A 26,763-nucleotide genomic window follows, 5' to 3' on the forward strand; every position below is an offset into this window, starting at 1 on the left:
TTTAAGTTATATTGGAATATTTCATAAATACACATTGATTTTTTAATTATTTTTTCTGTTTTAGTGCTGAAGCCCTGTTCTCTTTATCCATGAAATACCACATTTTCCTCTGAGATTTTAGATGAAAAAGGCAAAATGAAATTCTATGTCAGATCTTGCTTCAACGAATGACATACTTTTGGAAATGTCAAGAAAAGAAGTCAGAAAATTAAGTCTCAAATGGAATTAGAGGTTCCATTTGATTCCATGTGATTTCCCTCTACTTTTTTTTTATTTGCTGAGAAATCTGGAGGGCTTTGCAGCCCAAGCATTCTGCTGGGAGAAGGTTGTGGGGTGGCTGAGTGAGGAAGAGACCTGCCAGCAATCCCACAGTGCTGCACCAACCAGCTGAGGCTGAGCCTGGAGACAGACCCCTGGCATTGGGCAGGGTGTGGGGTGGAATTAATTGTCTTCACAGTGGCTGGTGTGGGAGAGTGTTTTAGATTTGTGCTGAGCAGGGGGCTGATAACACAGAGATGTTTTTGTTGTTGCTGAGCAGGGCCCACACAGAGCCAGGGCCTTTTCTGCTTTTACACTGCCATGCTGGGGAGGGGCTGGGGGTGCTTGGGAAGCTGGGAGGGGACACAGCCAGGACAGGTGACCCCAAGTGACCAAAGGACATTCCAGACCATCTGACATCATGCTCAGTGTGCAAAGTGGGGGAAAGGAGGAAGAGGAGGACATTTGCAGTGATGGCTTTTGTCTTCCCAAGTCGCCATTACACGTGGCGGGTCCCTGCTCTGCTGGGGATGGCTGAACACTGCCTGCCCATGGGAAGCTGTGAATTCCTTGTTCTGCTTTGCTTGTGTGCATGGCTTTGCCTATTAAAATGCCTTTGTCTCAACCCATGAATTTTTCCATCTTTCACCTTGTGATTCTCCCCCTGCTCCCCTGTTGGGGCAGTGAGTGAGTGGCAATGTGGGGCCTGGCTGCTGGCTGGGGTTACACCATGACAGAGATGTGGCACAGGTGCCATGCCACACAGGTCTAGGCAGGAGCCTAAGTGGTTCCCTGGGATTTAGGTGCCTTTAGGTGGATTTAGGTTAAATCCCATTGTAGGTAGGATTTAGATGGCCAGCTGTAGCCATTGCTACCTCTATTTTACCACGTGAAGCGCACTGACAGGCAGTCACAAACCTGTTAGACATACCCTGGGTGTGGTGGGGTAATGTGGGAGCGGGTTTGTGCACTGCCCATCCTAGAGGCTGCCTGAATCCAGAGGTGCCTTTGGCAGAAACCCTGCATCCCCCCCTCTGGCAGCAGCAGCCAGCACTCACCACGTGCCCCCTGCTTTGGGCTGCCAGGGCTGCTGTGTGTGCATGGGCCCTTTGGACCCCTCCAGCTGCCCTTCTCTTGGTCCGGCAGAGGTAAGAGCAAGGTGTGGTAGGGAGAGGGAATTTTCACACAGAGAAACCTGGCACAAAGCAGGAGTTGACTTTTCTCATCATGGTCCTTGCTGTTCCCACACAAGAGTTCCATCGTCCCACCGAGCTGCTGAGACAGGGAACAAGCTGTGATCTTTAAAAGTAATTGCCTGTGGGAGATATTAATTCTATTTTTATCCTTCCCTGTAACAAAAGCTTTTCAATAATGTCCTCACCACTCATCAGCATTACCCACTACATACATTTAAATAACACAGTTTCTGTCTATCCTTTTAACTCCCTGCTTGCCTCTTGATTTTTGGCCCAAGAAATAAATGCCACATTTCTGTTTCCAACACTATTGTACTTAGACACTCTCAGGACACCTTCCAAAGATCATTTCCTAAGATAGAAAGGTACTCTGTTGTGAAGGGGACTATCCTAACCTAGAAAACAAGAAAGTAGCACATACACACTCAACCCAGAGATCAATTGAAAAGGTACATGGTAAAAAAGAAGAACTTACGAGTCCATCTGAGCTTCAAATTCAATTTGAACAACAAAGATTAGGTAGAGAGGATTAATGAAGCCACTTGCTTTCACAGTCCCTGATAAAACTGGCATTAGCGAATATTTTGAGCATAGAGCTCCATGAAATATAAAATATAGACCCACCTAAACACACACAGGCACAGCAAACACACAGTGAGCAGGAAGATCTGTCATGAAACACTGGGCTAGACTTGAGGTGACTGTCAACCTTCATCAAAACTCCCCAAACAATTTAAAAAAACAAACCAAAAAGCCTGCCTGCAGAGATTAATGGGAAAGACATGAGCCATAAAGACTCCTCAGATGACCCCCTATGCTGTGCCACTGTTAGGGCCTCTGCCTTGGTGGTCACAGGGCTGTGAGAGTGCCCCAGCACTGTTCCTGAGCCACAATGGGCCAGCGAGGCAGGGAGTGGGCACACAGCCCTGGGAGCAGAGGTGCACAACATCAACCCCCTCCACACTAAACCAGCCCAGGATCCACAAATGGAGAGATTAAAAGTCAACCTTCCAGCAGGGGGAAATGGACCTAAGGGTTTGCACCTTCTGAGGCACAGCACAGAAATTCCTTGCCCGTGATGAAGATGAATCACAAAAAAACCCTTGGATGCAGAGCCAGGGGTGATTAAAACTCTCTCTAATCCTCCCACTCTAAGTTCCTTAATTTCCCAAGAGAAATGATAGCATCTGGGTATTTACATACTCTGTGCAGACTGATGGGAAAACAAAAAAATCCACCCAAGATCACAAAGATTTCTCCTTCCTCTGGGTACATCTCGAAAAATGTTGAATAATTACAACCTAGTTGGAAGACCATACTTAAATATAACTTTTCTTAGACCTATGTTGGGCTTTTTTACCCACAACCCCTCCAGGCACCTCCCACCCACTCCAGTCTCATCACCAGAAGCGAGATACGTAAGATTAGAAATTATTTGGGTAAAAACTAAGTGACCATTAATCACCACACCTGACTTACAGGAGAGCTGATAAAGCTCTCAGCTTCTGATTCTCAAGGGATCCAGCTGCTTTCAAAAGGTAAAACTTCAAAGAGAAATTCGTGATTACTTCAGATATGAAAAATTATGTCTATATTTCCAGCTGAGTGATTTCCTAACAATTATAATTTTTCCTTCTTAGCCTTGATCTCTGAAGAGCTTTCTCTGGATTTTGTTTTTCTTTTGCTAGGAGAACAGTTTTGTCTTCTAAAGCCACTTATCCCCATGGTGGTTACTCAACTCATGCCAGAGTAGGACACATTGGGTTCACATATGTCACACCAAAAGCTCTACACTAAGAATAACCTTTGAACTAACTCTTCAACTTAATCCTTATTCCTATTTATATTTATGAAAATATTTTGGGATTTATATTTATGAAAAACAGCAATAAAACCGCTTTTAAAGCCCATTGAGAAAATGTCTTGGTATCCTGGAGTATTTTTTTTTACTTCTGGAGTAAAAAAAAAAATTGTTAAGAACTGCTTAATAATGTACCATTAATTATTTAACATATTAAACCAATAAAGTCTGTGAAAAGATACCAAATTTCAGTAATCAATTTTCTCAAAAAAGTCAGGACAAGTTCAGCAATAAACTTATCAGATACACTGGAAATTTCATGCAACAAACTTACCAGATGCACAAAGTTTATGCAGTTGCCTAATCAAGGGCACTGGGGGCTGAAATTGGAGGTATCTGAACATTTCTTCCAGCCCAAACTCTTCTGAGACTGTGTGACTCCCAAGGGGTCAGATACCTGGGGTTTATACCCCTCTGTTCTTCATTTTGAGAAATAATGCAACATTAGAAAAGACCTGTTAGATCCTGTGCTGCAGAGAGATAATTTCAGTACTTACCAGACTTGGATGTTGGAATCCTGGATGCTGAGAATTTTAAACTTTCTGTGCTGAAAGGCACAGACCCACAAGAGAGCACTGCATTTGACCTGAGGCTCTGGAGAAGTCTTCCAAAATTGATTAATAGCACTGGAATTGTGGGTGTGTAGTTGGTTAGAAGTGTGTAATATCACAGGGTGGAAAACTTAGAGTTTGGGGTTTTCGAATATAGAAATAAACATGAAGGAAGATGGAGGTTTTAGGGTGGAGGCAGGTTGTTCTTTACCTTCTTCTTCTTTCTTCTTCATGGGTTTGGGTGATGTTTTGTAGTTGGACAGAAAAGTCTGCATTGCAGGCTTCCAGGGATCAGTTACTGGGTTAAAGGGGCAAATAATCCAGGTGTCATTTCTTAATTGGATAGTTTAGTCTTAAAAGACCCTGTAACAAGAGACAGTTAGCCATTTCATGCCTTGCTAATGAAAGGCTGCAGAACTCATATTTGTGAGGCTGTTTCACTGATAAGAAATAAAAAACACCTGGGTCCAAACATGAACTACTGCCTCAAGTGCCGTCAATCCAGATCCAGAGAAATCAACATTTGGAAAACAGTATGAACACACTTACCAGAATTAAATGGTATCATGTGTTAACCATGATTACCAAGAATTGATTTTCTGCACACACGTTCTAAATTTACTGCTTCACTGAAGAGCATGTGTGAAGAGCAATACAAAAAGAAAAATATCCAGATTCCACACCTTTTTCCCCAAAGAAAAAAAAATAATTAGGAAAAAAAGAATTAGAAAATTTCAGCAGATAATTTACATTTTCCGCAAGAAGATAAACATGGTAATTGTGAAAATTCTGTAGCCTGAAATTCAGTTTGGAAGGTAAAAAGCTCCCAGACAGGACCTCCAGAAGTTGTCAGCAAAGGGATCTTTTTCAAAATCCCTACTACCAAGGCTATGAAATTAGAAAAAGAGCACTTTGACATTATAGATGGCCTCAGAGCCATGGATAACCTGGGAGAAAGTAGAGAAGTAGGTCCAGACTTCTGCTGCTTCATCTTTTCAGAAGAAGTGATGGTGATGTTTCCAAGGAGCACATCCAAGCCAGCAGCAGGAGCAGAGAGCCCTGCCTGGCAGAGACAGTGTATGGAGGCTGTGGGGCTGGATGGAGCTGTTTGGATGTGGCTTTTTTGTGCAATCACCAATTAAATCTCCAGCTCTCTGCCCAGCCACCCAGTGCAGCTCCAGCACTTCCAGCAGGAGTCTTGGCAGAAGCCACGCAGCAGAGACCTGAGGTTTTCTGGCTTTGCATGGCTCTGGGAGTGTCTGCTCCATGAATTCCTTTGGGCAGCTCCTCCAGTGCTGAGCTGTGCCATGCTGTGTCATGCTGGGGTCAAAGCCTGGGTTCCTCCTGCAGCTCCTGGGCATGGAATAGGGGACACAGCCAGTGATGTGGCACTGTAGCCAGGAGCTGCTCCTGCACCCCTTCCCTGTTTCCTCTGGCAGCTCCTGCAGAGCTTGTGCATGGTTCTCTTACTTGGAAAGTGAGATAGAGCTGAAGATTTTCATTATTGGAATGAGCAGAGCTCACTTTCAATGCAAATATTGACTTGTGTGGTATAAAGAAAATTTTTGCAGCACACCTGATGTCTCTCTGACAAAGGAATGCCATAAAAAGGACATAAATTGAGCAGAAGGAAAACCTAACAGATGTACCCTCTGAGTGAGTGGAAGTCATGAGAAGCTTCAGGCAGTGGAGTGGGAGGGAACAGTCAATAAATCACAGACTCTCCTGCACAATCAGTGTGGGAAGGAACAGCAGAGAGGGCTGGGAGCTCAGTGCATGCCCCAGTGGGGCCTGGCCAGGTGGGCTTTTATGATTTCTAAATATTCAGTGGGCTCTTGAAGGAATATTGTGGCTTTTGCTTTTGAAATAGTACCGTGACTTGTGTCAAATGCAATTTGTTTAAACACTTTTGCTAAACCAAAATATACCAGCCTGTTTATTTTGGAGAGATGAGGAGCTAGTGGCAAAGATTGGCAAAAGGTCTTTTCCTTCCCTCAGTGGATTTGGGTCAAGTGTTTACAGATTCACACAGTCTGTCAGAGCAGCATCCACCCAAATTTCTGGCAGGAATGAACTCCTTAATTAACACGAGTCTCCATCCGGGCTTGAAGGCGAACATCAGTTTACAGCAAGAGGACCTCCCTGTGTATTTTTGAGTGCACTCTAGACTTGAAGGAGCTAAAAAATCCTTATTGGTTTGGTACACAGCACCTCATTGCAGAAAACACAAACTGCTGCCTGTGCCTGCGTTGGGCAGTACATCAGGCCCTGGGTCAGCCCGGGTTACACTGCAGCTCAAGCTGAGCTGATTTTTCACTCACTTGCTAATAGATTTGGGGAAATTATTTTGCAAGAGAGCAAGAACTTCTGGTACCTGTCCCTCAGGGGAATGTTAATGTTACAAATTTCCTGTGATTTGAGCCATTATGGAGACTTTTGAGCTGGAAGGAAGTAGAAATGGATTAAAAGTATTATATACGGTGGCTTTGGAGCAGCCCAGTGCTGGGCCGTGGGCAGCACTGATTAACCAGTCATATAAGCAGGGAAACACCACAGCAAATATCTGGTGGCTACTCTGTATTTTTACTCTAAGAATTAACTCCCATTCCCCAGTAATTAGATTTTCTCTTCATTTCTGTGCGCTGCTGTAAAGATCTCTAGTGTCGTGTGCCCCCTTTAAGCATTTTTACCTCCAAAAGTAAGGACTACAACAGGCAACTCAGAAGCTAGGTATCTCCCAACCTTTTTAACCAAATATTTGATAAAAGGCAAAAGAGTAGAGAATAAAAGACCAGTGATGAGGTGTTTAATGAAGGTAATATTTAATGTGAAGCTCACATTGAATGCTCAGACACAAGCTCTTCAAGCTGTAAAAACATTTTTCGTATACATCACTCAGCAGGGGGAGACCCCAGATTCCTGAGCTTTCCTACCAGGACAACATTCACCCTCAGGGCAGCTCTGCTCTAATTCCCCAGGCCTCTGCCTCAGAGACTCCTGTTGTTGCTCTCCTCCTTGAAGGACAGCCCCAGAAAGGCAGGAAACTTCAAGACAAGGGACGCTGATTGCTTTTATTTCTCCATACCAGGACAAAACATGTTTTTCTGATTTTCTGATTCCAAAATTCCAAAAGCTGTGATGATCATAACCACTCAATTAGGCTGGAAGAAAAAACCAAAGAGTGCTGACATCTGAAGCAGACTCTCCTGCTCCAGCCATCCCCTGCTGTGCTCCCTCCTGACAGTCATCAGTCCCTGGAACTGAACCACAGCCTGAACAAGCTTCCCTGTCACTCTGAGCTACCATATCCCTTGTCTCTGTGACACCATTTGTTTTCTTTTATAGCTATTTTCATCTGTTGCTAAACATTCCTCTGAAATGACACCTTCTCCTTTAATCTGTAGCCAAAACACACTGCTTGCTCCCTGGGTGGGACATGTCTGCCTCTCTCCTGGATCTGAGAAGCTGCAGCTGCATCACTGTGATCTTGTGTCTGGTCTCCTTCTCCTTCTCCCCTTCAGTCAGAGTTTTCTAGAAGGGGAATGCCCTTCTTCTTCCAAGCCATTCCCAGTAAAGCCTGTGAGCACTCCTCATATCAAAAGCTAGTGCTAGCTTACCTGTGCAAAGCAGGGCTGCTCCTTGAAGAAGAGTAAAATGAAAAGGAGCTGCTAACCTGCCCCTCAGTCTGCTCAGGTGCACTTGGATGGAGTAAGAACATCCAACTCATCTGCATATTTGTTTGATGCAAAACTGGATGTCACTACAGGACACGAAACAACATGAGCGCACACACCGCTGCTCTCAAGGTGAAGAAAAGGGAAGTTTATTTGTCTGACTCCAACATTTATAGTTTTTCAAAAGTGACAGTGGATTGGAGGGTGAAAGTGCCACCCCTCCAATGACACTGGACAAACCAACAGTCCATCAACTTTCTCCTCCTCCATAAAAGAATGCAGAAAAATAAGCTATTTACAGAAAGTGTGTGAGAAACTTCATTACAAGAATGAAAACATCAGAAGGCTTCGAAAATCTTAAAAAACCAGGGTGACAACTGGATCCTTAAGAAGAGGCATTTTTCATCAAACACATCCTGAAGGAGGAATGCTATCTGTGGCCTGGTATTTCCTTCAGTGAGATGGCAGACTTCTCCAAAAACAGGGATTTCAGCCCCCCAGCTGCCAGTGGCATTTTGCTGCCAGCAGGAGGAAAATTGAATCAGCCATAGCTGCCAGCAGGTACAGCTGCCACAGGTGCCTGCAGATTTCCCTGGAGTATCTGGAAGAGGTTACTTAACATGGCACCAGCATCCCTGGTTGTTACCACTTCTCACATGTCAATAATAATAATAATAATAATAATAATAATAATAATAATAATAATAATAATAATAATAATAATAATAATAATAATAATAATAAATCGTGCTGGAGAAACCAGGAGCACAAATGTCCCACGCTGAGCAGCGTTGGGTTATGTGATTGATGGATCCCTGCCACCAAGACGTGGAAGAGGACACTGTGACAAGCAGGGGAACACCACGGCGGCACCGGAGCCGCCTGAGCCCGTGCTGGGGCTGCTCCCGGGGCTGTCCCGGGAAAGCAGCAGTGTAAGATCCGTGTCTCTCGGGCTGTTCACGTCCAATCCGGCTAGCTATAGACCCCAGCCCACACGATCTTACGTGGACGAAAGCAAAAGACCAGAAGGACTCTTCTCCACGTGTGGAACGAATGTCCTCCGTTCATTGACTTGAGAAGCACCACAGAGAAAAACCCACATGGAAAAAGGCCGGGCAGCTTCCTCTAGGGGCTTTTTTACCTGGGGAAGGGGGGCGGAGGAAGAGGACCACAATCTCCCCACAATGGGATACAAGTGGGGAGAGACTACCAGGGGGTACTGGGGCGAGGGTGGGTGAGGGGAAAAGCATGTGATAAGAGGGGAAGAACAAGCCATGTGATATAACAGAAACTATTCAGTGCAATATAAAGACTGGTCAGTGCAAATCCCCAATCGCCCAGTGCAAAACAACAACGAAATAAACTATTTAGTGCACTAGAACACACCAGTCCTACACCAGCTCCCCGGCAGCTCACGGCCGAAGGTGCGGCTGCCCGTGGGGCTGGGGCTCACGGAGCACAGGGCGGGCGGCGCGTTCCGTGTGGTGTGATCGATGGCTGTGTGTCCGATGGCTGTGTGTCCGTGCAGCTGCGTGTCTCCCATCAGCTGTGGCTGATTTGGCTCACAGCCAAGCCTTGCCCAGCCCTGAAGCAACAAAGGCGCTTTTCCAGTGCCAGCCCCGCGTTCCCTGCACTGCCCGGCTGCAGAGCGAGCATCTCTCTCCCTCCAGGGCGGCGCTGAGCGGGGCTGTCCCACACGGCCGCTCCGCTCCCACGGGGAGTTTTCATCCCTGGAGCGCTGTGCTGCAGGGATGCACCGCCTGGGGTCAGCACCAGCCGAGGCGGTGTCGGAAACACAGGCTCTCTGGAAGAGCCACAAACGGGACGGCTCCGCTGTACCTGAGCGGACCCGAGGAGGCGGCACCGAATCTGTTCGGACCCCGTTCTAGACTTTCCCATCTCCCGCAGGTGCCCTAGTGCCTGCTCGGGGAGGGGGTAGGCGCAGGGAACGGGATGCCGGCTGGACCTGGCCACATGGAAGCACAGGGGCAGTGTAAATGCACGGAACACCCTTTTCCTGGCCAAGCTGGAGTCAAGGGAATGAACTTCAAGGAACCTTCCAGAACTGTGAAGGGCAGCCCCAGAGACGCTTGGCCGAGCACAATAAGCCAACAGCTTTTTGATGAAGAGTTGAAGTTGCAAATGCTAAACCACTGCCGGCTAGAAATGACTTTTTAAAGACATTTTGAAATGTGGACTACTTCACATCAAAAACCTCTGCTTAACTCCATAAAAAGCAAAAGTGGTGGCCAGTGGATTAGAAAGTAAATCTCAGGGTTACTTTTAATGCCATCGTTTATACTTTTAATGCCTGTTTGCTTATGGATGGACCGTGCCTCTTGTCACTGTCCTGGCAGCACAACAGGGAGAGAAAGCACCGAGGCACTGCAGCCCAGAGCAGGACGTGGGGCTGCACAGCCACCCTGTGAGGCCACAGCCCCGGCCATGCAGGAAATTCCCACTCTCCCATCTTTTCAGGTCACTTGAGGAGAAATCATCTCAAGCAGCTGCACTCTTCCTAGTGTTTTCTACTATTTGGTAACTCACTGGCTCAGCTTGAGCAACTCTTCCCCTCCTTTTATTTCTCCTTTTTTCTCCCAAGACATAAGGATTTTTTGTATGCCCTATCTTTGCATACCATATTGTCCATTGCAAGGGCAAAATATAGGCTGTAGGAAATCTCCTCCACACTCTAGCCTGGACCTGTGAGAAGGGCAAGCACTGCATCTTCCCTGCAGCTTTTTTGGCCACAGCCTTTTCAACTTGCCCCCAACTGGGATGTGAATTAGGTTTGAACACAGCTGTCTTAAATCCTCTGGAGCCCCACAGCAAAAAAAAAAAAAAAAAGAACTTTCAAGATTTAGTTTTTGTCTGAGAAGTCACAAACTGCCTACAGAACTTGCCTTTTTCACTCTCACAACAGCCTGCAGTCCAGATAATGGGAACTCCTGAGAGATGAAGATGTGGTGGTGTGGGAATGATGCAAGGCACACCCTTCTTCCCCCTTCAGACACCACACAAACATGCCACAAAATGTCACAGACCGCTGGCTTGGACCTGACTGCTGTTTAGGGCAGTAGAGGGGAGGGACAGTGTAGAGCCACAGACAAGTTCCTCCACACTCCTGAAAAGGCAGAGGGATGGTTTTGGCCTGACTTTCTCACAAACACAACCCAAGCCAAAGGACCTTTTTACCCACCAGCAACAGACAACACTGCAACCCACCACTCCCTCAAAGCTTGTGAAATAAAGATCTGTGCCAGCCCCAGACCTTGAGTATGCTTCTAAAGTTTAGTCTACAACACAAAGGAAACTGTCAGTTTTGATTTGCTCCTCATTTTTTAGGGGGGAGAGACAGAAGAAACCCACTGACCCCATCTTTTAATAAAGAAAGGAAATGGTTTTAGAAAGCAAATTACCTGTAATCTTTATTTGAACAGGGAAATAAACATGTATTCAACTAATTTTGATGCTATAATTGTGTGTAACTACACAAAATTTCATACTTACACTTTAAAGTGCACCATTAATGGGTAAGGTCCATTTTTCCCCCAGAAATACATTCAATAGCTTAGAGAAGAATGAAAGAAAAATCCACAAAACAAGAGGTGTCAGAAAGAGGTTAAAAATAAGATTTATTTGCAAATAATTTTGACAATAAACTAGTATCTCTGAGATGTGCATTTTGGGGACTACAAGTCAGTTCCTTTGTGTTCTGAGATTTCCATTTGCATGCAGTATGGGATACCTCCAGAATTCAAAATGAACTTCGAAGTGTCCTTTTTTTTGCCTTGCTGTGATGAGTGATTCATTCCACAGGCACACTGTAGGAGAGTCAAAGTCTTTGTAACGAGTTGCTGTCACAGGAAACACACAATGAAACCACCTTGGCTTAGAAAGAAAATTCACTTGGGAGCTGTTCCACATTTGTTTAACACAGTGTTAAGCACTTCAAGATTCCCACAAGAAGTACCTGGTGCTGTATTAAAAAAACCCAAATAATCCAATGGAAAAAAACCCCCAAAAACCTTAAAACCAAACCAAAAACACAAGATGAGCCCAAAACTCAATAAATATCAACACCTACCCCTAAACTTCACAGGTATACTGAAAACTTATATTTCTTTCTGATACATAAATGCACAACACATCTGGTCATGACCCAGTTGCCCCTCTTGGAAGCTGATGAGCTGTCTCATGTAAAAAACCCCCAAACCTCAAGATTCAATAGTAATAACTGTATATAAATGAGCTCAGGACAAAGGCAATACAAGGTAAGATTTACCTTAAGGTCTGACTGTGTGAGGGCAACCTCCCAGTCATGGTTAGTGTCACAGCAGCAGAAAAAGAAGACAGCAGCATCTTCAGAACATTTCTTCAACATATGCCCACCCTTCTCCCTAACCTTCCTCTCTCTGTCCTTCATAAAAGCCTGGAAATTTTAATTCTGAAGTCTCAGTTTGAATCAGATTACATCAGAATTGTATTCTGAAACCCCTACATGATTAAGTTTCGAGCAGACCACAATTAGTATACCTTGCATTAGAACCAAGCTGAAAGGTAACAGAAGGAAACAAGGCAACTAAGAGAGGAAATAAAAGAATCTAACCCACAACTATTTTCAATACAGTTCTAGAAAATATTCCTTCTTATAATGAAGAGGAACTTTTTTTCCTCTTTACAAATCTCAAAATAATCCCAATATTTGACACTGGAAAAATATTTTTTCTCTCCTCCATACATATAATAATACAAGAAAAGATGTCCAGATGGCATTGTTACCAGTTCAAACCATTAATGAATGCACTATATCAGCCAAATGTAAACAAAGATGGTTGTTATATATATATATATATAAAAATGCCCAAAAATCCAAAAGTTAATTAATACTGGTGATAACCAGTACACATAAGTATTTATGTAAAGGTGGTGATAATAGCAGTCTTAGAAACATTATTTTATTTGAGCTACTTTAGAAAGACTAAACCAATATTCAGCTGGAAGTTCTTTATCATCAATGCAGACATCTCACCACAGGGGTTTCCCTACACCTTCCGGAGAACCTAGACCATTTTTATGAAACATATCCACTTGGTCATTTTGCATCAGCCATTACTGAAATGATCCTGCGAGCAAGGCCCAGAATCAAGTAATTTCTTCAAGCTGAACACTCTAGCTAATGTCAGACTGCCTCCTGCACAAGCTCAACTTGTGCAGGAGGAATAAAGATTTCAGAAAAAATCTGATGTTGACAAACATTGCCCTGTTCAATCCCAACTCAGCTATATTCAGAGAACAATAAGAGTTTGTGATGTGTAAATTGTAATTCCACTGGGCATGTTCTCCCATTACACAGCTCCAAAGATTCATTCTTCTAAGCCTGGTCTACCACAGTATTTGTGGTGTAGTCAAATGTAAATATTATTGAGGTTTACTGACATCTTATTGGGGCCAGGGTTAAGCTGCAGGTGCCAACATCCTGCATCAGCCTGTCCTGGTTTCAGCTGGGGGGGAGCTGATTTTCATCCCAGTAGCTGGTACAGTGCTGCTTTGGATGCAGAATCAGAATAATGTTGATAACACACTGGTGTTTTAATGTAAACATGGCTTAGCAACAACTCAGTCAAAGCCTTTTGAGACTCTCACCTCACCTCGTGGGGGTGCACGAAGCCAGGACTGCTGACCCCAAGTGACCACTGGGAGGTCCCACAGTCTATGGTGTCATGCTCAAAATATCAGCTGGGGCAAAAGCTGGCTGGGGACACTGCCTAGAAACTGGCTGGGCATCAGTCATCAGGTGGTGGGCAATCGTGTTGTGCCTCACTAGTTTCATATGTTTTATTTGTCATCATTACTGTTGTTTTCCTTTCTGTTTCTGTCCTATTGACCTGTCTTTATCTCCACATATCAATGTTACTGTTTTCCCTCCAAGTCTATCCCCTCCATCCCATTTGGAAGGGGGAGGTTGGGCAGTGGTGGGGGGCAAGTGAATGGCTGTGTGGCATTTAGCTGCCTGCTGGGTTAAACCATAACACAGCTCCTAGAACTCATGGATTCAGCAGTATTTTCACAAGACATTTGCCACATCTCATTAAGATTCCAAAGTCTGGAAAATTCCTATCCTGAAAATCTACTGTTTGCAGAGGAAGTACCATATTTACCAAGAATTTTAACTAGTTCTGAGCACACCATCTTTCATGGCAACACTTCAAAAAGACCCCATGCAGTCCTACAAGTTCATTTCTCTTACACATTCAGGTCTGACACCTAGAAATGCTCAGAGTTTGTTTTAGGAGAAGTCCTGTACAAGTGATCCAGTTTTTAAATGTCATTAAATGTTTTGGCAGAATAATGTTATATGAAATCTCTAATACATTTGCTAATGTTTATAATCCAATGATTACTTATAAGAAGTATTATTGCATTTTAAGCGTAAAAATATAAGAGGTTCTATAAAGAAAATTAAAATAGCATTAATCTAATATTGATAGTCATATAAAATAACTCACAATTATGTAAGTTTCCATATTTAATTACACATTTAAAAATAAGTTATAAAAATAGTTAAGCTTCTTCAAAACCCCTAGGATATTTTCTTTTAGGAGTTTTTACTCATATCTACTGATTGTCTAGCATCAGCCACAGCTTCTGGTACTCGAACAGTCATATCATTCATTGATTTCTTCAAGCAGATTTGGCAGCCTAAACGTGATCTGTGGGGAAACAGGACATCATTGTTAGTTCTAGCCCACCAGCAATCTAACAGCATTTACCCCCTGACATCTCCAACACTCAGCCACCCCAACAGACCATGGACTAGGAACAGCCACTCTTGTGCAGGGCCTTAGTCCAGCACAGAGTGAACCACGTGCATCAGCACAAGGATCTGTGTGGCAATAGCCAGGATTTATGGCCAGAAGAGAGCTCAGCACACTGGAAAGTCCCACAGCTGAGTACTTCCTGCTCACTGAGACAATGCAGGAGATGGGTGACCCTTCCCTTTTCAGTGGGTCACTAACAGGTCAGTCCAGTGCAGGGAGTGATGCTTCATCTCCCAAGGGACATCTGGCACCTCTGAAGAGATAAAGGCAATGACTCTGAATGAAAGCCTCAGAAAAAACAAAGCCTAGCCCCTCCATCCAGAATTCAATATTCTTAAACTAAAAAACTCAAGATTAGGTGTAAGCCAGAAAAGTAAGAGTGAAAAGACAACAAACATAGGAAGGAGAAGGATAAAACACTCAATACACCAGAGGAGATGTCATCCTTCATTTCTATACCTATCATTCAGCACAAGAAAACCAGATGTTGCTCATGAGCAATTAAAACCAGATTCAATACTACAACAAAACTCTGCAGACATCACAAGCTGCTTTTATTGCTGGGATAACTTTAATTCGATGTCCATGTGTCAGAATTTAAGTACAGAATACTAAAGACATCAGCAAGGATGGGCAATGTTCTGGAGTACCACAGACACTAACTAGCTGACAGCCTGTTTCAAGAATGTAAAGTTCTCACTCTTTTCTCTACCTCTCCATATGCATTTATCTGCATTTGTCTTTTAACTCCAAATGTCATTTCCTATTGTTCAAGAGCATAAAATCCTCCTGCATGTTTTCACAGGCAGGTGACATTACCACAGCACAGTAAACAACCTTTACTCCTCACTGTGTTTTGCTCAGTCTTCCACAAGGATGCTCACACTAATTAAAACCTAGTACCCATCACTTTTACATCATGCTGTTGATCATATACTCTTACCAGGCATAATACTTCTTATTAAAAGACTGGGGGGGGGGAGGGTGGTTTAACCAATTACTTAGCCTTTACAGGGCCTTTGCTCTTATGCTGTTGCACCTCAAAATTTAGTGAACAATCTCTAGACCTAAGTAAACTACATGAACTGCAGATATTTCTTCATTTCAATGAGTTATATGAATAATATAAGTAATTTTTAATTTTTTAATTGGTATGAGTAACACTATATCTGTGGACACATTAGTTTGAAAGAAGGTCACAGAATACACCAGGACACCCCCTGCAAAGAAGCCTTCCAGTATGCATAAACAGCATACTGGACAGCCCATAAAACCTCTAGAGAAAAAAGCCAAGTTTCTTTTGCATTATGTTATCTTTTTCTATTTTACGTTCACCTTCTACATCACCCATTGGCTCAGCACGTAGACAAAGTTTCCTGTTGCTGATAGGTTAGAAACAAAAGTATTTGCCTACTTTTTGCAAGCTATTTCTCATCTTATTTTTTGCTTTAGTATTTTAACTTGCCAGGGTTTGCACTCCCCTATCTTACTACTTTCTACTGTTCCACAGTTGATCAAAAGAATTTCATTTTAACCAATTAATCCTTCATTTTCAAAAACATGAATTTTCATGGCAGTTGCTGGCTGAAACTTTCCCAAATAAAGAGTCACTGACCAGAATAAGCTGCTGTGCTTATACCTGTGACAGAACAGAGAAGTACATCTCCATGACACAAATTTACATCAGCACAGGAGTCCAGGTAATGTGCACCAAGTACCAACCACGTAGAGCTCCACCTTTCAGAAGAGTCATCCCCTCACATAAATGGAAGGTCCCTGGCCATAGGAAGAATATGTGATGCTAGGAAAACCTAATAGAAGTACCAAACACCTTCAGAGGGTGTAAAATTTCATTTCATATGAAGAACTTAGAGGAGAAAATAGAAACATTTAAACAGAGAGCTCTGGTTTTCTACTGTTTTCCAATTCCTCAGTAAAATCTCCTTGCTTTAAACCTTTACTTAAAAGGTAGCGTAAGAAAAAAGGTTTAATTAATCATATGCCTCCAGAGCTATTCAGGAATTATTTTGGCCCTGAACCTAAAAGTTACTCTTTTTATTATGGTAGGTGGCAGGCTTAATAGGCTTATGGTTTGTGTTTTTTTCAAAACTGAAAATGGGTTTTTGTGAGACAGGAAAAATGATAAAACAAAAGAAGCTACAAGTTTCTCATAGCTTGACTTCTTTGCCCTTCCAACTTCACATAAATGCTCAAATTTGGCTTAAGTGAGAAAGTGTCATGTAGAAATAAATGATGAGTATAGGGTTCCTTTTACTGATATAAGGAGACAGATCAGTTAATTCAGAGTACTTCTTTGCAGAGACAAACTCTATGCTATGAAGACCAGGTATAAAGCCTCTGACATCATTGGAAAGATTCTCAAAAACATGAAGGAATGGGCTTATGAAACCTCAAAAGGCACAGCTGCCTACTGTTTGTGTGAGCATGTTCTGTGGTAAAGGCACTTGTGCACCAGCACGTATAAGAGTCCACCAGGAATGGGTGGGTCTGTGATGAGGATTAACACCCTAACTACAAGATGTGTGATGGTGGGGGTGATGCAGAACAGAGGCTTACTTTGGAGCACCACTAGTCTAATCCTAATGCCTCTGAGCAGTCAGAGCACACTTCAGGATCAGTTTCTCCCAAAAGGGAATGTGGTTTGTGTGCACAAGGATCACTATGATAGGAGTCAAGGCATAACAAGTATGTACACTGACATCTCTACGCTATTTGTCCTAGAGAAGGCTTGCAGGAAGGATCTTAGCAAACCTGGGTACATAAATACCACAGAGGTTGGATAAGGTGGGGTCTCCATCCTTGGATATATTCAAAAGCTGTCTGGACATGGTGTTGGGCATCAGATCTAGGTGATCCTGCTTGAGCAGTGGGTTGGATCAGTTAACCTCAAGAGGTCCCCTCCAACCTCAACATTCTGTGACTGAAAAGAAGATCTGACCAAAACCTAAAACACTGACATAAACACATTAATAAAATACATTAACTAGCTACAGACTAACAAGGGAGAGGAAATAGAGAGAATAAGAAAATCCACACACAGGACAGCAGTGGCAAAGCTTTCATGGAAGGAAATGGGTTTCCAGTCATACTTTAGCACTAACATTTCTGCACCAGACCCCTCTGAAGGCCAAGTACTGACACTTTTCAGTCACAAAAACAACACTGACATCTTTTTAATACTAATTAAGACAAACAAGATATAAACTTGGCAGTCCCATTTGTGTAACAAAATCCATCTATTCATTAAAAGCTGGTTAAGGTGCTCCAAGAACATTGGATTGCCCCATCTGCAAACCTTTCTTCCCATTCTTTGAAGTAGTAATGTAGCGAAGTGTTATGTCGCCTTACGTTTCTGTGAGGCCATAAGCCAGGTCCAGCATGTCCATCTCTTCATCAGTAATTGCATCTAGTTTCTCAAATATGTGGTCTTCAAATATTAAATGACAAGTTGAACAGGCTAGTGTTCCTTCACATGCACCTAAAGAAAAATAAATCAAGATAATAGAAAACCCAGTTTCAAATTGCAGCTGAATTTCAGAAGAAATACTACATGTGTTTATTTCATACAAGAAGTCTCAGTTGATTAGCAAAATTAATGTTCTGTATGTTCCCATATTCATATACCTACTCTGCATTCAACTATTAATAGCATTTCTACAGTTACTATAGCAGTAAGATTTACTTAAATGCTAAGTAATTACTTTAAAAATGCTATGTAATCAGTTAAAATATGCTATCTAATCAGTTAAAATACTTAACTAATTTCCTTCCCATTATTTAAAGAAAGAATAGCTTTCTACTATAAGAGTGCAAAAACAGACAATGCTGTCAATCAACACTACTTCATTTATTTCCAATGCTGATCCTTCTTATCTCTCTCTTTCCCAAGGTTTTGAGAAGGTTTTTTTTAGAAGTTCAACAGCAGACACCTGCTACACAAGAACAATTCCTTAGAAGTACAGGGAGGAGGGATTTCATACTTATTTCTTCTCACTTAAAAAGAACAGTAAATGAGAACAACAAAGGTAGTCAGGCTAGAAAGAGATGGCCTACATGGATTATGAAGTGCTCCAGTAGGAGTCAAGGACCAACAAGTTGCCGGGGCAGAGCAGCACAAGCACCAACTCCACCTACCTGCTACAGCAATTAGGTCACCACAGCACAGCACAAGTTTGAACTGCAACAAATTTGTCTCTGTCACTGTACTGGTCTGTGTCTTGGGCTGGCACCAAGTTGAAAAAGAAATATGCAATTTCAGGAAGAGTGGGACAGCTAAATACTGTGGAGATTACAAACCTCGGGCTCTGATTTAAATTCATAGAAGAGAATCAGATAACACAGCCAATCTTCACTTGTTTACTTATTTCTAGGGAAAGCAGGACAAAATCTACTGTGACCACATCACCTTTGTAATCACGGAAATAAGAGAAGCAAGGCTGTATGTATAACCACTGCTATGAAAAGAAATAGTGGAATTCATCATTAGACCTTGAGAACCACACAGAAAGCATCATGCTGCTACAGAACCAAAAGCATGTATTGTATTCAAGGTGAGCATGACACTGTAATACAACATTTGATTTTTAAATTATACCATGTCTTCAAATACATGAAAAAGCAGAGCTTAATTAAAATGCCAAACAAAATTTGTCCTATCAGCAGCTTAAGGATCATTTATGTTGGGGAAGTGAGGGAAGGGGTGAGGGGGGAAGGAAAGAACACTGACCAGTCTCTTTGAACAGTGGAAGGTCTTTCCACAAACATAAAGCCATAAAACTGGCAATAACAAAATGAGTGCAGCTGAAGCTTTCAACAGATCTGTAAGCCTTTATACAAATATAAATCTATTATTGTTAATGCACATGGGATGCCCCCTAGTGACAGAAGCAAATAAGCAGGATTTACATTTTACTTTTCCCTTATTACTTTGTTCTTAAACACAGAACATACATTTTTGCTGCATTATTTCTCTGTCCTAGTACAATGTTTCATTAGCAAGCAGTTATTGAAATGGGACTAGCTCACATTATAATTAAAGACTGTAACAGTATTCTGAATTTTCAGTTTGACTTCCTTTTATTGACAGCATTGCCTTTTGCCACTTTACCACAATGCTCTAACACAGCTGATATTGACAAGAGAACACTTACTGTAGAATGCAAGCAGACCAGCCATAAACCTAAATGAGTAATAAGCGATACATAAAGCCAGTTGCATTACAGATTTTTGAGACAGTTTTTCTTCCCCAGACATATGCAACTCCACACATAAAAGATAAAGATATCTCAGATATTAAGTATAAAATTTTAAATCTTACCAAAGATTTTATCACTAGCAGTAAAATTTATTTGCACTTAACGAAAACACACATCAAATTTAAACTGTGCTACAATATTCTGCTACCAATTGCTCCACATTACGCATTCAGTTCTGAAAATTGTACTGCGACTTTCTGCTTTAGATCTATTAATCTTTCAGCTCATGTTCATATAAATACCTTCCCAAGGTATTTCATTGCAATTACCTAATACCTTTGAGCAATGTGGTCTTGTAGTATGAGCAACAAGGGCAGGTGGAAGATGCCCATGACAGGGCGGTTTGGAACTGAACAATCTTCAAGGTCCCTTAAAGCCCAAACCATCCTATGAGTCTAACTATGGAAAGTGAAAAATCCTGAAGAAATCGAGAGAAGTTGTAACTTCATCCTGTTTTGATTTTAAACAGATCTTGTACCACGTTAGAATTCCACAAGGACTCCTTTACTCCAGTTCTTTAATAAGAATTAAACTCCTTGCTCTTCCCTGCTAACTGACATGGATTTGGCTGTTTCTTTCACTTTGCACTTCTCTGCTGCAGATGTGGAGGTGCTACAAAAAGCCTGATAATAAATTGAGACAGTCTGGCACTACAGAAGTAACCAGACACTGTTAGAAATGCACCATGTCTGTGTTGCCTCCAGAACAGAACCTTTGAGCTCAGAACAGGTCTGCAGGTGGCAACTTTCAGACTCCACTTTGACAGCACTCTGGGCATATTCCCTGTTTTAGTACTCAAGCCCAGATCACCTCAAGTACTTTTTAAAACTTGAACCAAAATATTCTATGCACCTGTAGGACGAAAAAAAGGGGAGAAAACCCAAGTGAAGTACAGCTAGGTTTTATATATAAAATATTCATTTACAGTGGGACTCAATGATGTTGAGGGTCTTTTGCAATCTAAATTATACTGTAAATATTTATGCATAAAGAGAAAATTTCTAGACACTGAATAAAATACTCAGTGAATCTACTTACCAAAACCATCTATGTCTAGATTATTGTCAACAACAACATCCAGCAGTGAATCCCCAGGTTTTCCCTTGGCTGTCAGTTTGTCACCGTCACGGTTTATGAAGTGAACAGTTATTTTATCTTCTGAGCTGAAAAATGAAATTATATAATATAATTAAAGAATGCTAGAATGTTTTAGCACTTTAGAATTGCTTGACTACTACTTAAATAATAGCTGATACTACTACTATCAACTCCAAGAAAAGAGAAATCTAAGTTATTGGCTTTTTAAAGCTTTAACATGTACAGGCTTTTACTGTTGTACATTGAACAAAGACCATGAAAAATAAAAAAAAACAACCTTGGTGTTTGTTTTGTCACTACAAGCCATATGGGATCCAGATGTTTTGCCTTTCACCAAAGACAAACAGTTTATTTTAGGCACAATATTTGTATTTTTAACAAATAACTGAGCTTATTTTAAATGTTTCTCTCACCACCTTTCTGTGAACTCTTGCTTAGGATTTATGAATTTTCTGTTGCTCTCATAATTATAATTTAAAATAAATTCTAAATTTTCCCATTTCTGCTTTGTGTCTTAGAAAGTTTGCTTTATTAATTCCAAAATTTAATTATTCTCTCTTCCCATAAATGGCAACAGTCCAATAATATTGTGCTGTTTTTAGGCACAGATTCTCTGAGGAGTTCATCTTCTAAATATTAATTCTAGTGAAGTACAAGGTTTTTGCACTGGTTTCAGGGAAAGAAGGTTTTGCATTTTTTGCCTTTTCTTTCCAGACAATTATTTATTTAATACAAAATTCAGTCTGCTCAAAAATGTCTTAAGATTAGAGCTTTTAACATTAAAAAAATATTTTTTTGCATTCCATATTATTTTATTTCACACACAAATTAAAGGAAAGCTTTAAATATACTAATAACAAACAGTATGTTCAATTTTAAATAGATTATTTTCTTTCCTACAGTAAGTAAGCAAAACAAAAACTTGTTGGATAGACAGTGAAGAAATCTACCAAGAGATGACATAAAAATAGAACAACTAAAAAGCCAATTAAAAAAATTATGTTTCCATCTGAAATCCATGTTTAAGAACCACATGTTTCATATTACCCATACTCTTCTTAACTGTGCGATTTGAGTGATTTATGACATAAGACAAGTCAAAAATCAAGTCATCCCCTGGAAAACTCTAACCTGTATATCTGAATATTGAAGAAAAATTTTGAAAACGGCCATGCTAAAAAATCAGTGAACAAATTATTTTTGTAACTGGCTGTAAAAGAATGTGGTTTTAGTAATCTGGGTCCTGGCTTGTTATGAAACAACAACAAATGTTTGTTGCTACAGACTTCATGCACTTCCCACAACTCTTAAGTTCCATTGGCACCAGTGTGCTCTGTGATTATTTATTATGATGTCATGTTCAATTCTTCTCCTATCATCCCTCAGTCCACCCTCCAGAAGGCAGTCACAAGCCACTATTAACTATAAATTCATTCCAAAACTATAATTGATAATGAAGGCTTGACCTTGCTGACCTGCAGAACACAATTGAAGCACATGCTATAAAAAAATTCAGAAATTTTAAAGATATATCTTTACAAAATATGATTTATGTTGCACAGTCACCTGTGATATCCAAGGGCCATCACCAGCAAACCATTCTGTGAGGGTTTAAGAAAGCACTCTGCTTTTCATTTTGCTCCTCGGCTATGTTAACACCTCCCACAGCAGAACCAAGGAAACAAGCACCCACTCAGACAAACAAGTACAAAATTCCCCACCTCCTCTGGGAGTTTAGCACAGATGGGTTTAGACTGCATCTGGAAAGGTACAGATCCACATTCTGAGAGCCTAAGCTAACGTCTGACAGTGTAATTCTAGACTGCCTCAAAAAGCCCTTCCAGAGCTCAAAGTTCACTCTCCTTTGCTGAAATATTGCCATCAACATGACAAAATAATGCTGACAGTAGACACAATGTAATATCCACTCGCATTTCTGGGTATGCTCTGTCCAAGTTATAGACATGGGAAGTACTAAATATTTATTCCAATATCCTAAACATGTGCTTTATTATAAGATTAGGCACTCACAAGTACCATGGACCAAACAGTAAAATGTCTGGGCATCCATTAGATCCCTGCAACTTTTGTAAATGACAAGTGAACTCCCTCCCAGTTTTCAAATCACACTTGGAACTGGCTTCATCTGTGGTTACACTTGAATCTGACAGAACACCACAGTGCCAGGAGAGGAACAGTCCCGCCCCCGCTCCTTTGTTCCTCGTCTCTCCAGCGCTCACACTGTCCTGCAGTAACCTCCGTTTGGGAATGCACTGGCTGAAAGCCAAGGTCAATAACCCCACAGATGTCAGAACCAGCACTCAGATCTGACCCTCTCATGAAATTTACACCGGTTTACAATGGCTGTGTTACTGCAACTTTAGGCTGCAATGACACAATCTGGGTTTCATGATCAGATTAAATCAATCTCTTTACAGTATAAAAATGTGGGTTTGTGTGATCCCCACTCCAAATCACCCTGCCATCATCCTTACACCAGTATTACCACAAGTCAACTCCTTTTGCTCATGTGGATGAAAATCAACCACAAAAACAAAGAAGCAGCAGTGGGATCCCCTTGTCAATAGGGGCCATCTGATATCTGCTTCAGCCAGCTGGGACCTGCACTGTGGCTGTGTGTGCCTTGTGTGTGGCATGCAGCAAGGGGACAGACAGAAGGACCACCACCGGGTCACTGACTTGGTAAAAACTGACACAGACCTTAATCTTTTGACAGGACCTAATCCACCCTGATTTGTAACTGAAACTAAAACTTATTTATTTGTGCAAAGTTAGATATAGCCTTCTTAAGTCTTTCAGTAGATCTGGTTTTTTGCTATAGCCATCTTCTATCACTTAGTCAAAATATTCAAAACATCTCTGGCGCTTTACCTGGTGGAAATACTTTCAGAAGTGTGCGCGTGCAATAATCAGACTAGTCAGACATTCAAAACACACACTGAGCCAATCTTCTCAATGACTGGGGGATACCATTAAAAATATAAAAATCTCACCCACATGAAACAATATTTAGGCTTGATAAATTTCAAATAACACGGGGTTGTCCGCTCAGACATTGTTTGCATCATGATAAACAACTATTCAAATACCCACATGCTGTGAACCAGTCATAGGCAATCAACACGAAACACGAGCCAGGCCCATGCAAGCATGAACAGCCTCAGGATTATCAGGAAAAACACAATTTATTTTGTGTATCCACATGAAGCATAAATATCCCAATCCATGCTCAGATAAACGCTTTTCACCAGATGTAAAATACGATTAATTTCTTCACATGGTTGCCACAGTCCTGTCAACATTTTCTATCAAGTTTGACAAGGATACCCTAAATCAGGCATACTGCAAAGGCACAGAGGAGCACCAGAGAGCTGTACATGCTGTTTGCTGCTCCTCTCATGCAAATAACAGTAAATACTACAAAAGTCTCAAGAGCTACTTCTTACCCCTTAAAAGAATTAGCCTTTTGAATGTTCAGCTATTAATTCCAAGTTATGAATCACCTCTTACATTCCTCCAAACAAAACATAACTTTAATCTGGTATTGCACATGGTAAAACCAGCTCTGTTATTCTTAGATCTTTTAATAAACAGCAAATCCAACAGCCCTAATTGCCTGAGGAGTTCCATTAATTAAACTGTTATACAGGCCTCAATCAACAGAAGTTGTAAATCTGAACTAATCTTTAAAGCATGCAAGCATTATGCTGTGCACCAAAAACATTGCACAGATAACCAGACTGGTATAAAAAGAATTCTGAAATAACTACTGTTCACCATGAAATTAAAAGGAAGGATAAGGATAAAAAAGGAGCAAGAGAAAGGAGGAAATGTAAATGAAAACACAATGCCTGATGCTCCACTGAAACCCTTGGAATGTTTTGTATAGTGATGTCTTCATCTTCTAGACACAAATATAGCTAATTTCACACATACAAACAATGATGCCTGTTTTTTACTGAAATAACACTGGTGGATTATAAAAAGGTCAGGAACTGGGTCTCAAATATGGTGCCCAGAGAAAGTAACTTATGCTAAATGGAGAAAACAACAATATACAAGAACTTTCCTTTTCTCCCAACTCAGTCAGGTTATGATACTGAGTATATAAACAACATTGGAAATACTTGTTTGCATAAGCTTTTTTGCTGGTGTGCTTGCAAAATGAATGTAAATAAATGCCATTCTGTATTCAGCCTGTTTGTGAAAGACATGAGGGGATTACAGGTCTTACATTACTATTAGGTAAGGAAACTCCTTCCCTTTATAGGATTCTTTTTTCAATTATTTTAATACCTTTTAAAAAAACTTGTCAACATGTCACATCTTTAATTTTTGTAATTAAAAACTGCAAATTAGGGACCACAAAATCAACTGAACATCAGCAGGATCCCTCAGAGAGATCTGACTAGCACTTACTCATCTCATATGGCAGTCCTAGGCTAGAAAAGTTAAGTCTCTCTCTCTCTCCACATTAAAAGTATCTGCTGCAACAAAGTCAAAGATCACCTGCAAAAGAGTTCAAAAGCAAACTATTGAGACAGCTTTGATGTCGAGGGCGCTTAATCTCAATCTTCTGGAAACAGGCCAGGCTACACCCCTGATGCTGGGCTGCTGATTGTGAGTCCTGTTCCAAGTCTAGGAAACTTCTCTGGCAACCAAGTACATCAGGTTTTAAAACTTCTGCTTTTTAAATACTGAAAGTTAGCTGTAGACCTGACTGATCTTTGAATATACAAACAAGCCAGAGGGCAGTGCATAAACAATCTGTAACTACCTGTAAAAAGCATCAAAACTACAGCTGTGGACTGTGCAATATTACATGACCACAGATGTAAGGCATTCTGAAATACCTACTCATACACACTGGTGGGGAGAGGAGGAGCTCTGCACATTTAGAATGGACCACAGAATCAATTATGTTGGAAAAGACCTCTGAGATCATCAAGGCCAAGCTATTACCAGATATGACCATGTCACCTAAATCATGGCACTAAGTGTCACACACCATCCTTCCACGAAGAAGGATGCAAAAGGACTCTTCAGCACAGAAAAACTATACCAAAGGCAGAAGACACTCTAAGTATTAGGATTGCTCTGATATGTGCTGTACTTCTACCACAAGCCCAGCCACACTTTCACAGGAAAAAAAAAAAAACCCTAACAAAACCAAACAACAGAAAAAAAGAAAAACGAGCGCAACTTCAGTAAGGTCATAACTTCTCAGAAAACCAGTGTAAGCACCAGGCACGCTGGTTCAGTGTTCCAGAACGCTGCAAGCCATGCCAACGTGGTTCCAGGTCACACCGACCCCGAGCCTCACCCGCGCCGGGGCCGGTGCGGGGCCTCTCCGGAGCCAACCCGCGGCGCGGGCACAGCCCTGAGGGGCACAGCTCGGTGGAGGGGCCCAGGAGCGCTTCGGTGCCACCGCCAAGCACCCGGAGAGGGGCGGAGGGGCCGGGACGGTCAGGGGCACGGCGGGAAGGTCACCCCGCGCCGGCCCGTGCCACGGGCAGCCGCTGGCCCCGGCTGCCCGCAGCGCCGAGACCCGGCCCAGCTCCTCCGGGGAGCCCGCCTGGCACTTCACGGCCGTGACCTCCTTACCTGAGCACCGCCCGGGCAGACAGGCTGAACGGCCGCGCTGCCCTCCCGGCAGCGGCAGCGCCGCTGCAGCCCGGCCTCGGCCCGGCTGCCGGCGAGGTGGAGGAGAAGAGCCAGCGGCGGGAAGAAGCGGCGGCGGCCCGGAAGAGCCGCGCCGGCCCCGGGGCGGCCATGGCGGCGGGACGGAAGCGCTGAGCTCGGCGGCGGCGGGGCGGGGGCAAAGTCCCGCCGCTTACGCCTACAGCGCGCGCGGCGGCGATTCTCGCAGCCGTTTACGCAGCACGCGGCCCGCCCCCGCCCCGGCGTGACCGCGGGGTTACGCAAAGTGCGCGGCAGCGCGCGGAGGGGCGGGGCCGGCGCGAGGCCCCACCCCCCGGTGCCCTCAGGTGCCCTCGTGCCGCCCCTC

General features: G+C 42.4%; 1 protein-coding gene across 1 annotated transcript; it reads right to left on the minus strand.

Moving 5' to 3' along the window:
- Positions 1-11,155: 11,155 nt before the first annotated feature.
- Positions 11,156-26,530, minus strand: FDX1 (ferredoxin 1). The gene is made up of 4 exons (XM_058018704.1): positions 26,361-26,530; positions 20,676-20,800; positions 17,731-17,860; positions 11,156-14,253 (listed from the first exon to the last, which is right to left on the minus strand). The coding sequence occupies exons 1-4, from the start codon at positions 26,528-26,530 to the stop codon at positions 14,139-14,141; spliced, it is 540 nt and encodes a 179-aa protein (XP_057874687.1). The 3' UTR covers positions 11,156-14,138.
- Between the last annotated feature and the right edge of the window lie 233 nt (positions 26,531-26,763).

Source organism: Melospiza georgiana, chromosome 2, assembly GCF_028018845.1.
Source record: "Melospiza georgiana isolate bMelGeo1 chromosome 2, bMelGeo1.pri, whole genome shotgun sequence".
In the NCBI taxonomy this organism is placed as follows: Eukaryota; Metazoa; Chordata; class Aves; order Passeriformes; family Passerellidae; genus Melospiza; species Melospiza georgiana.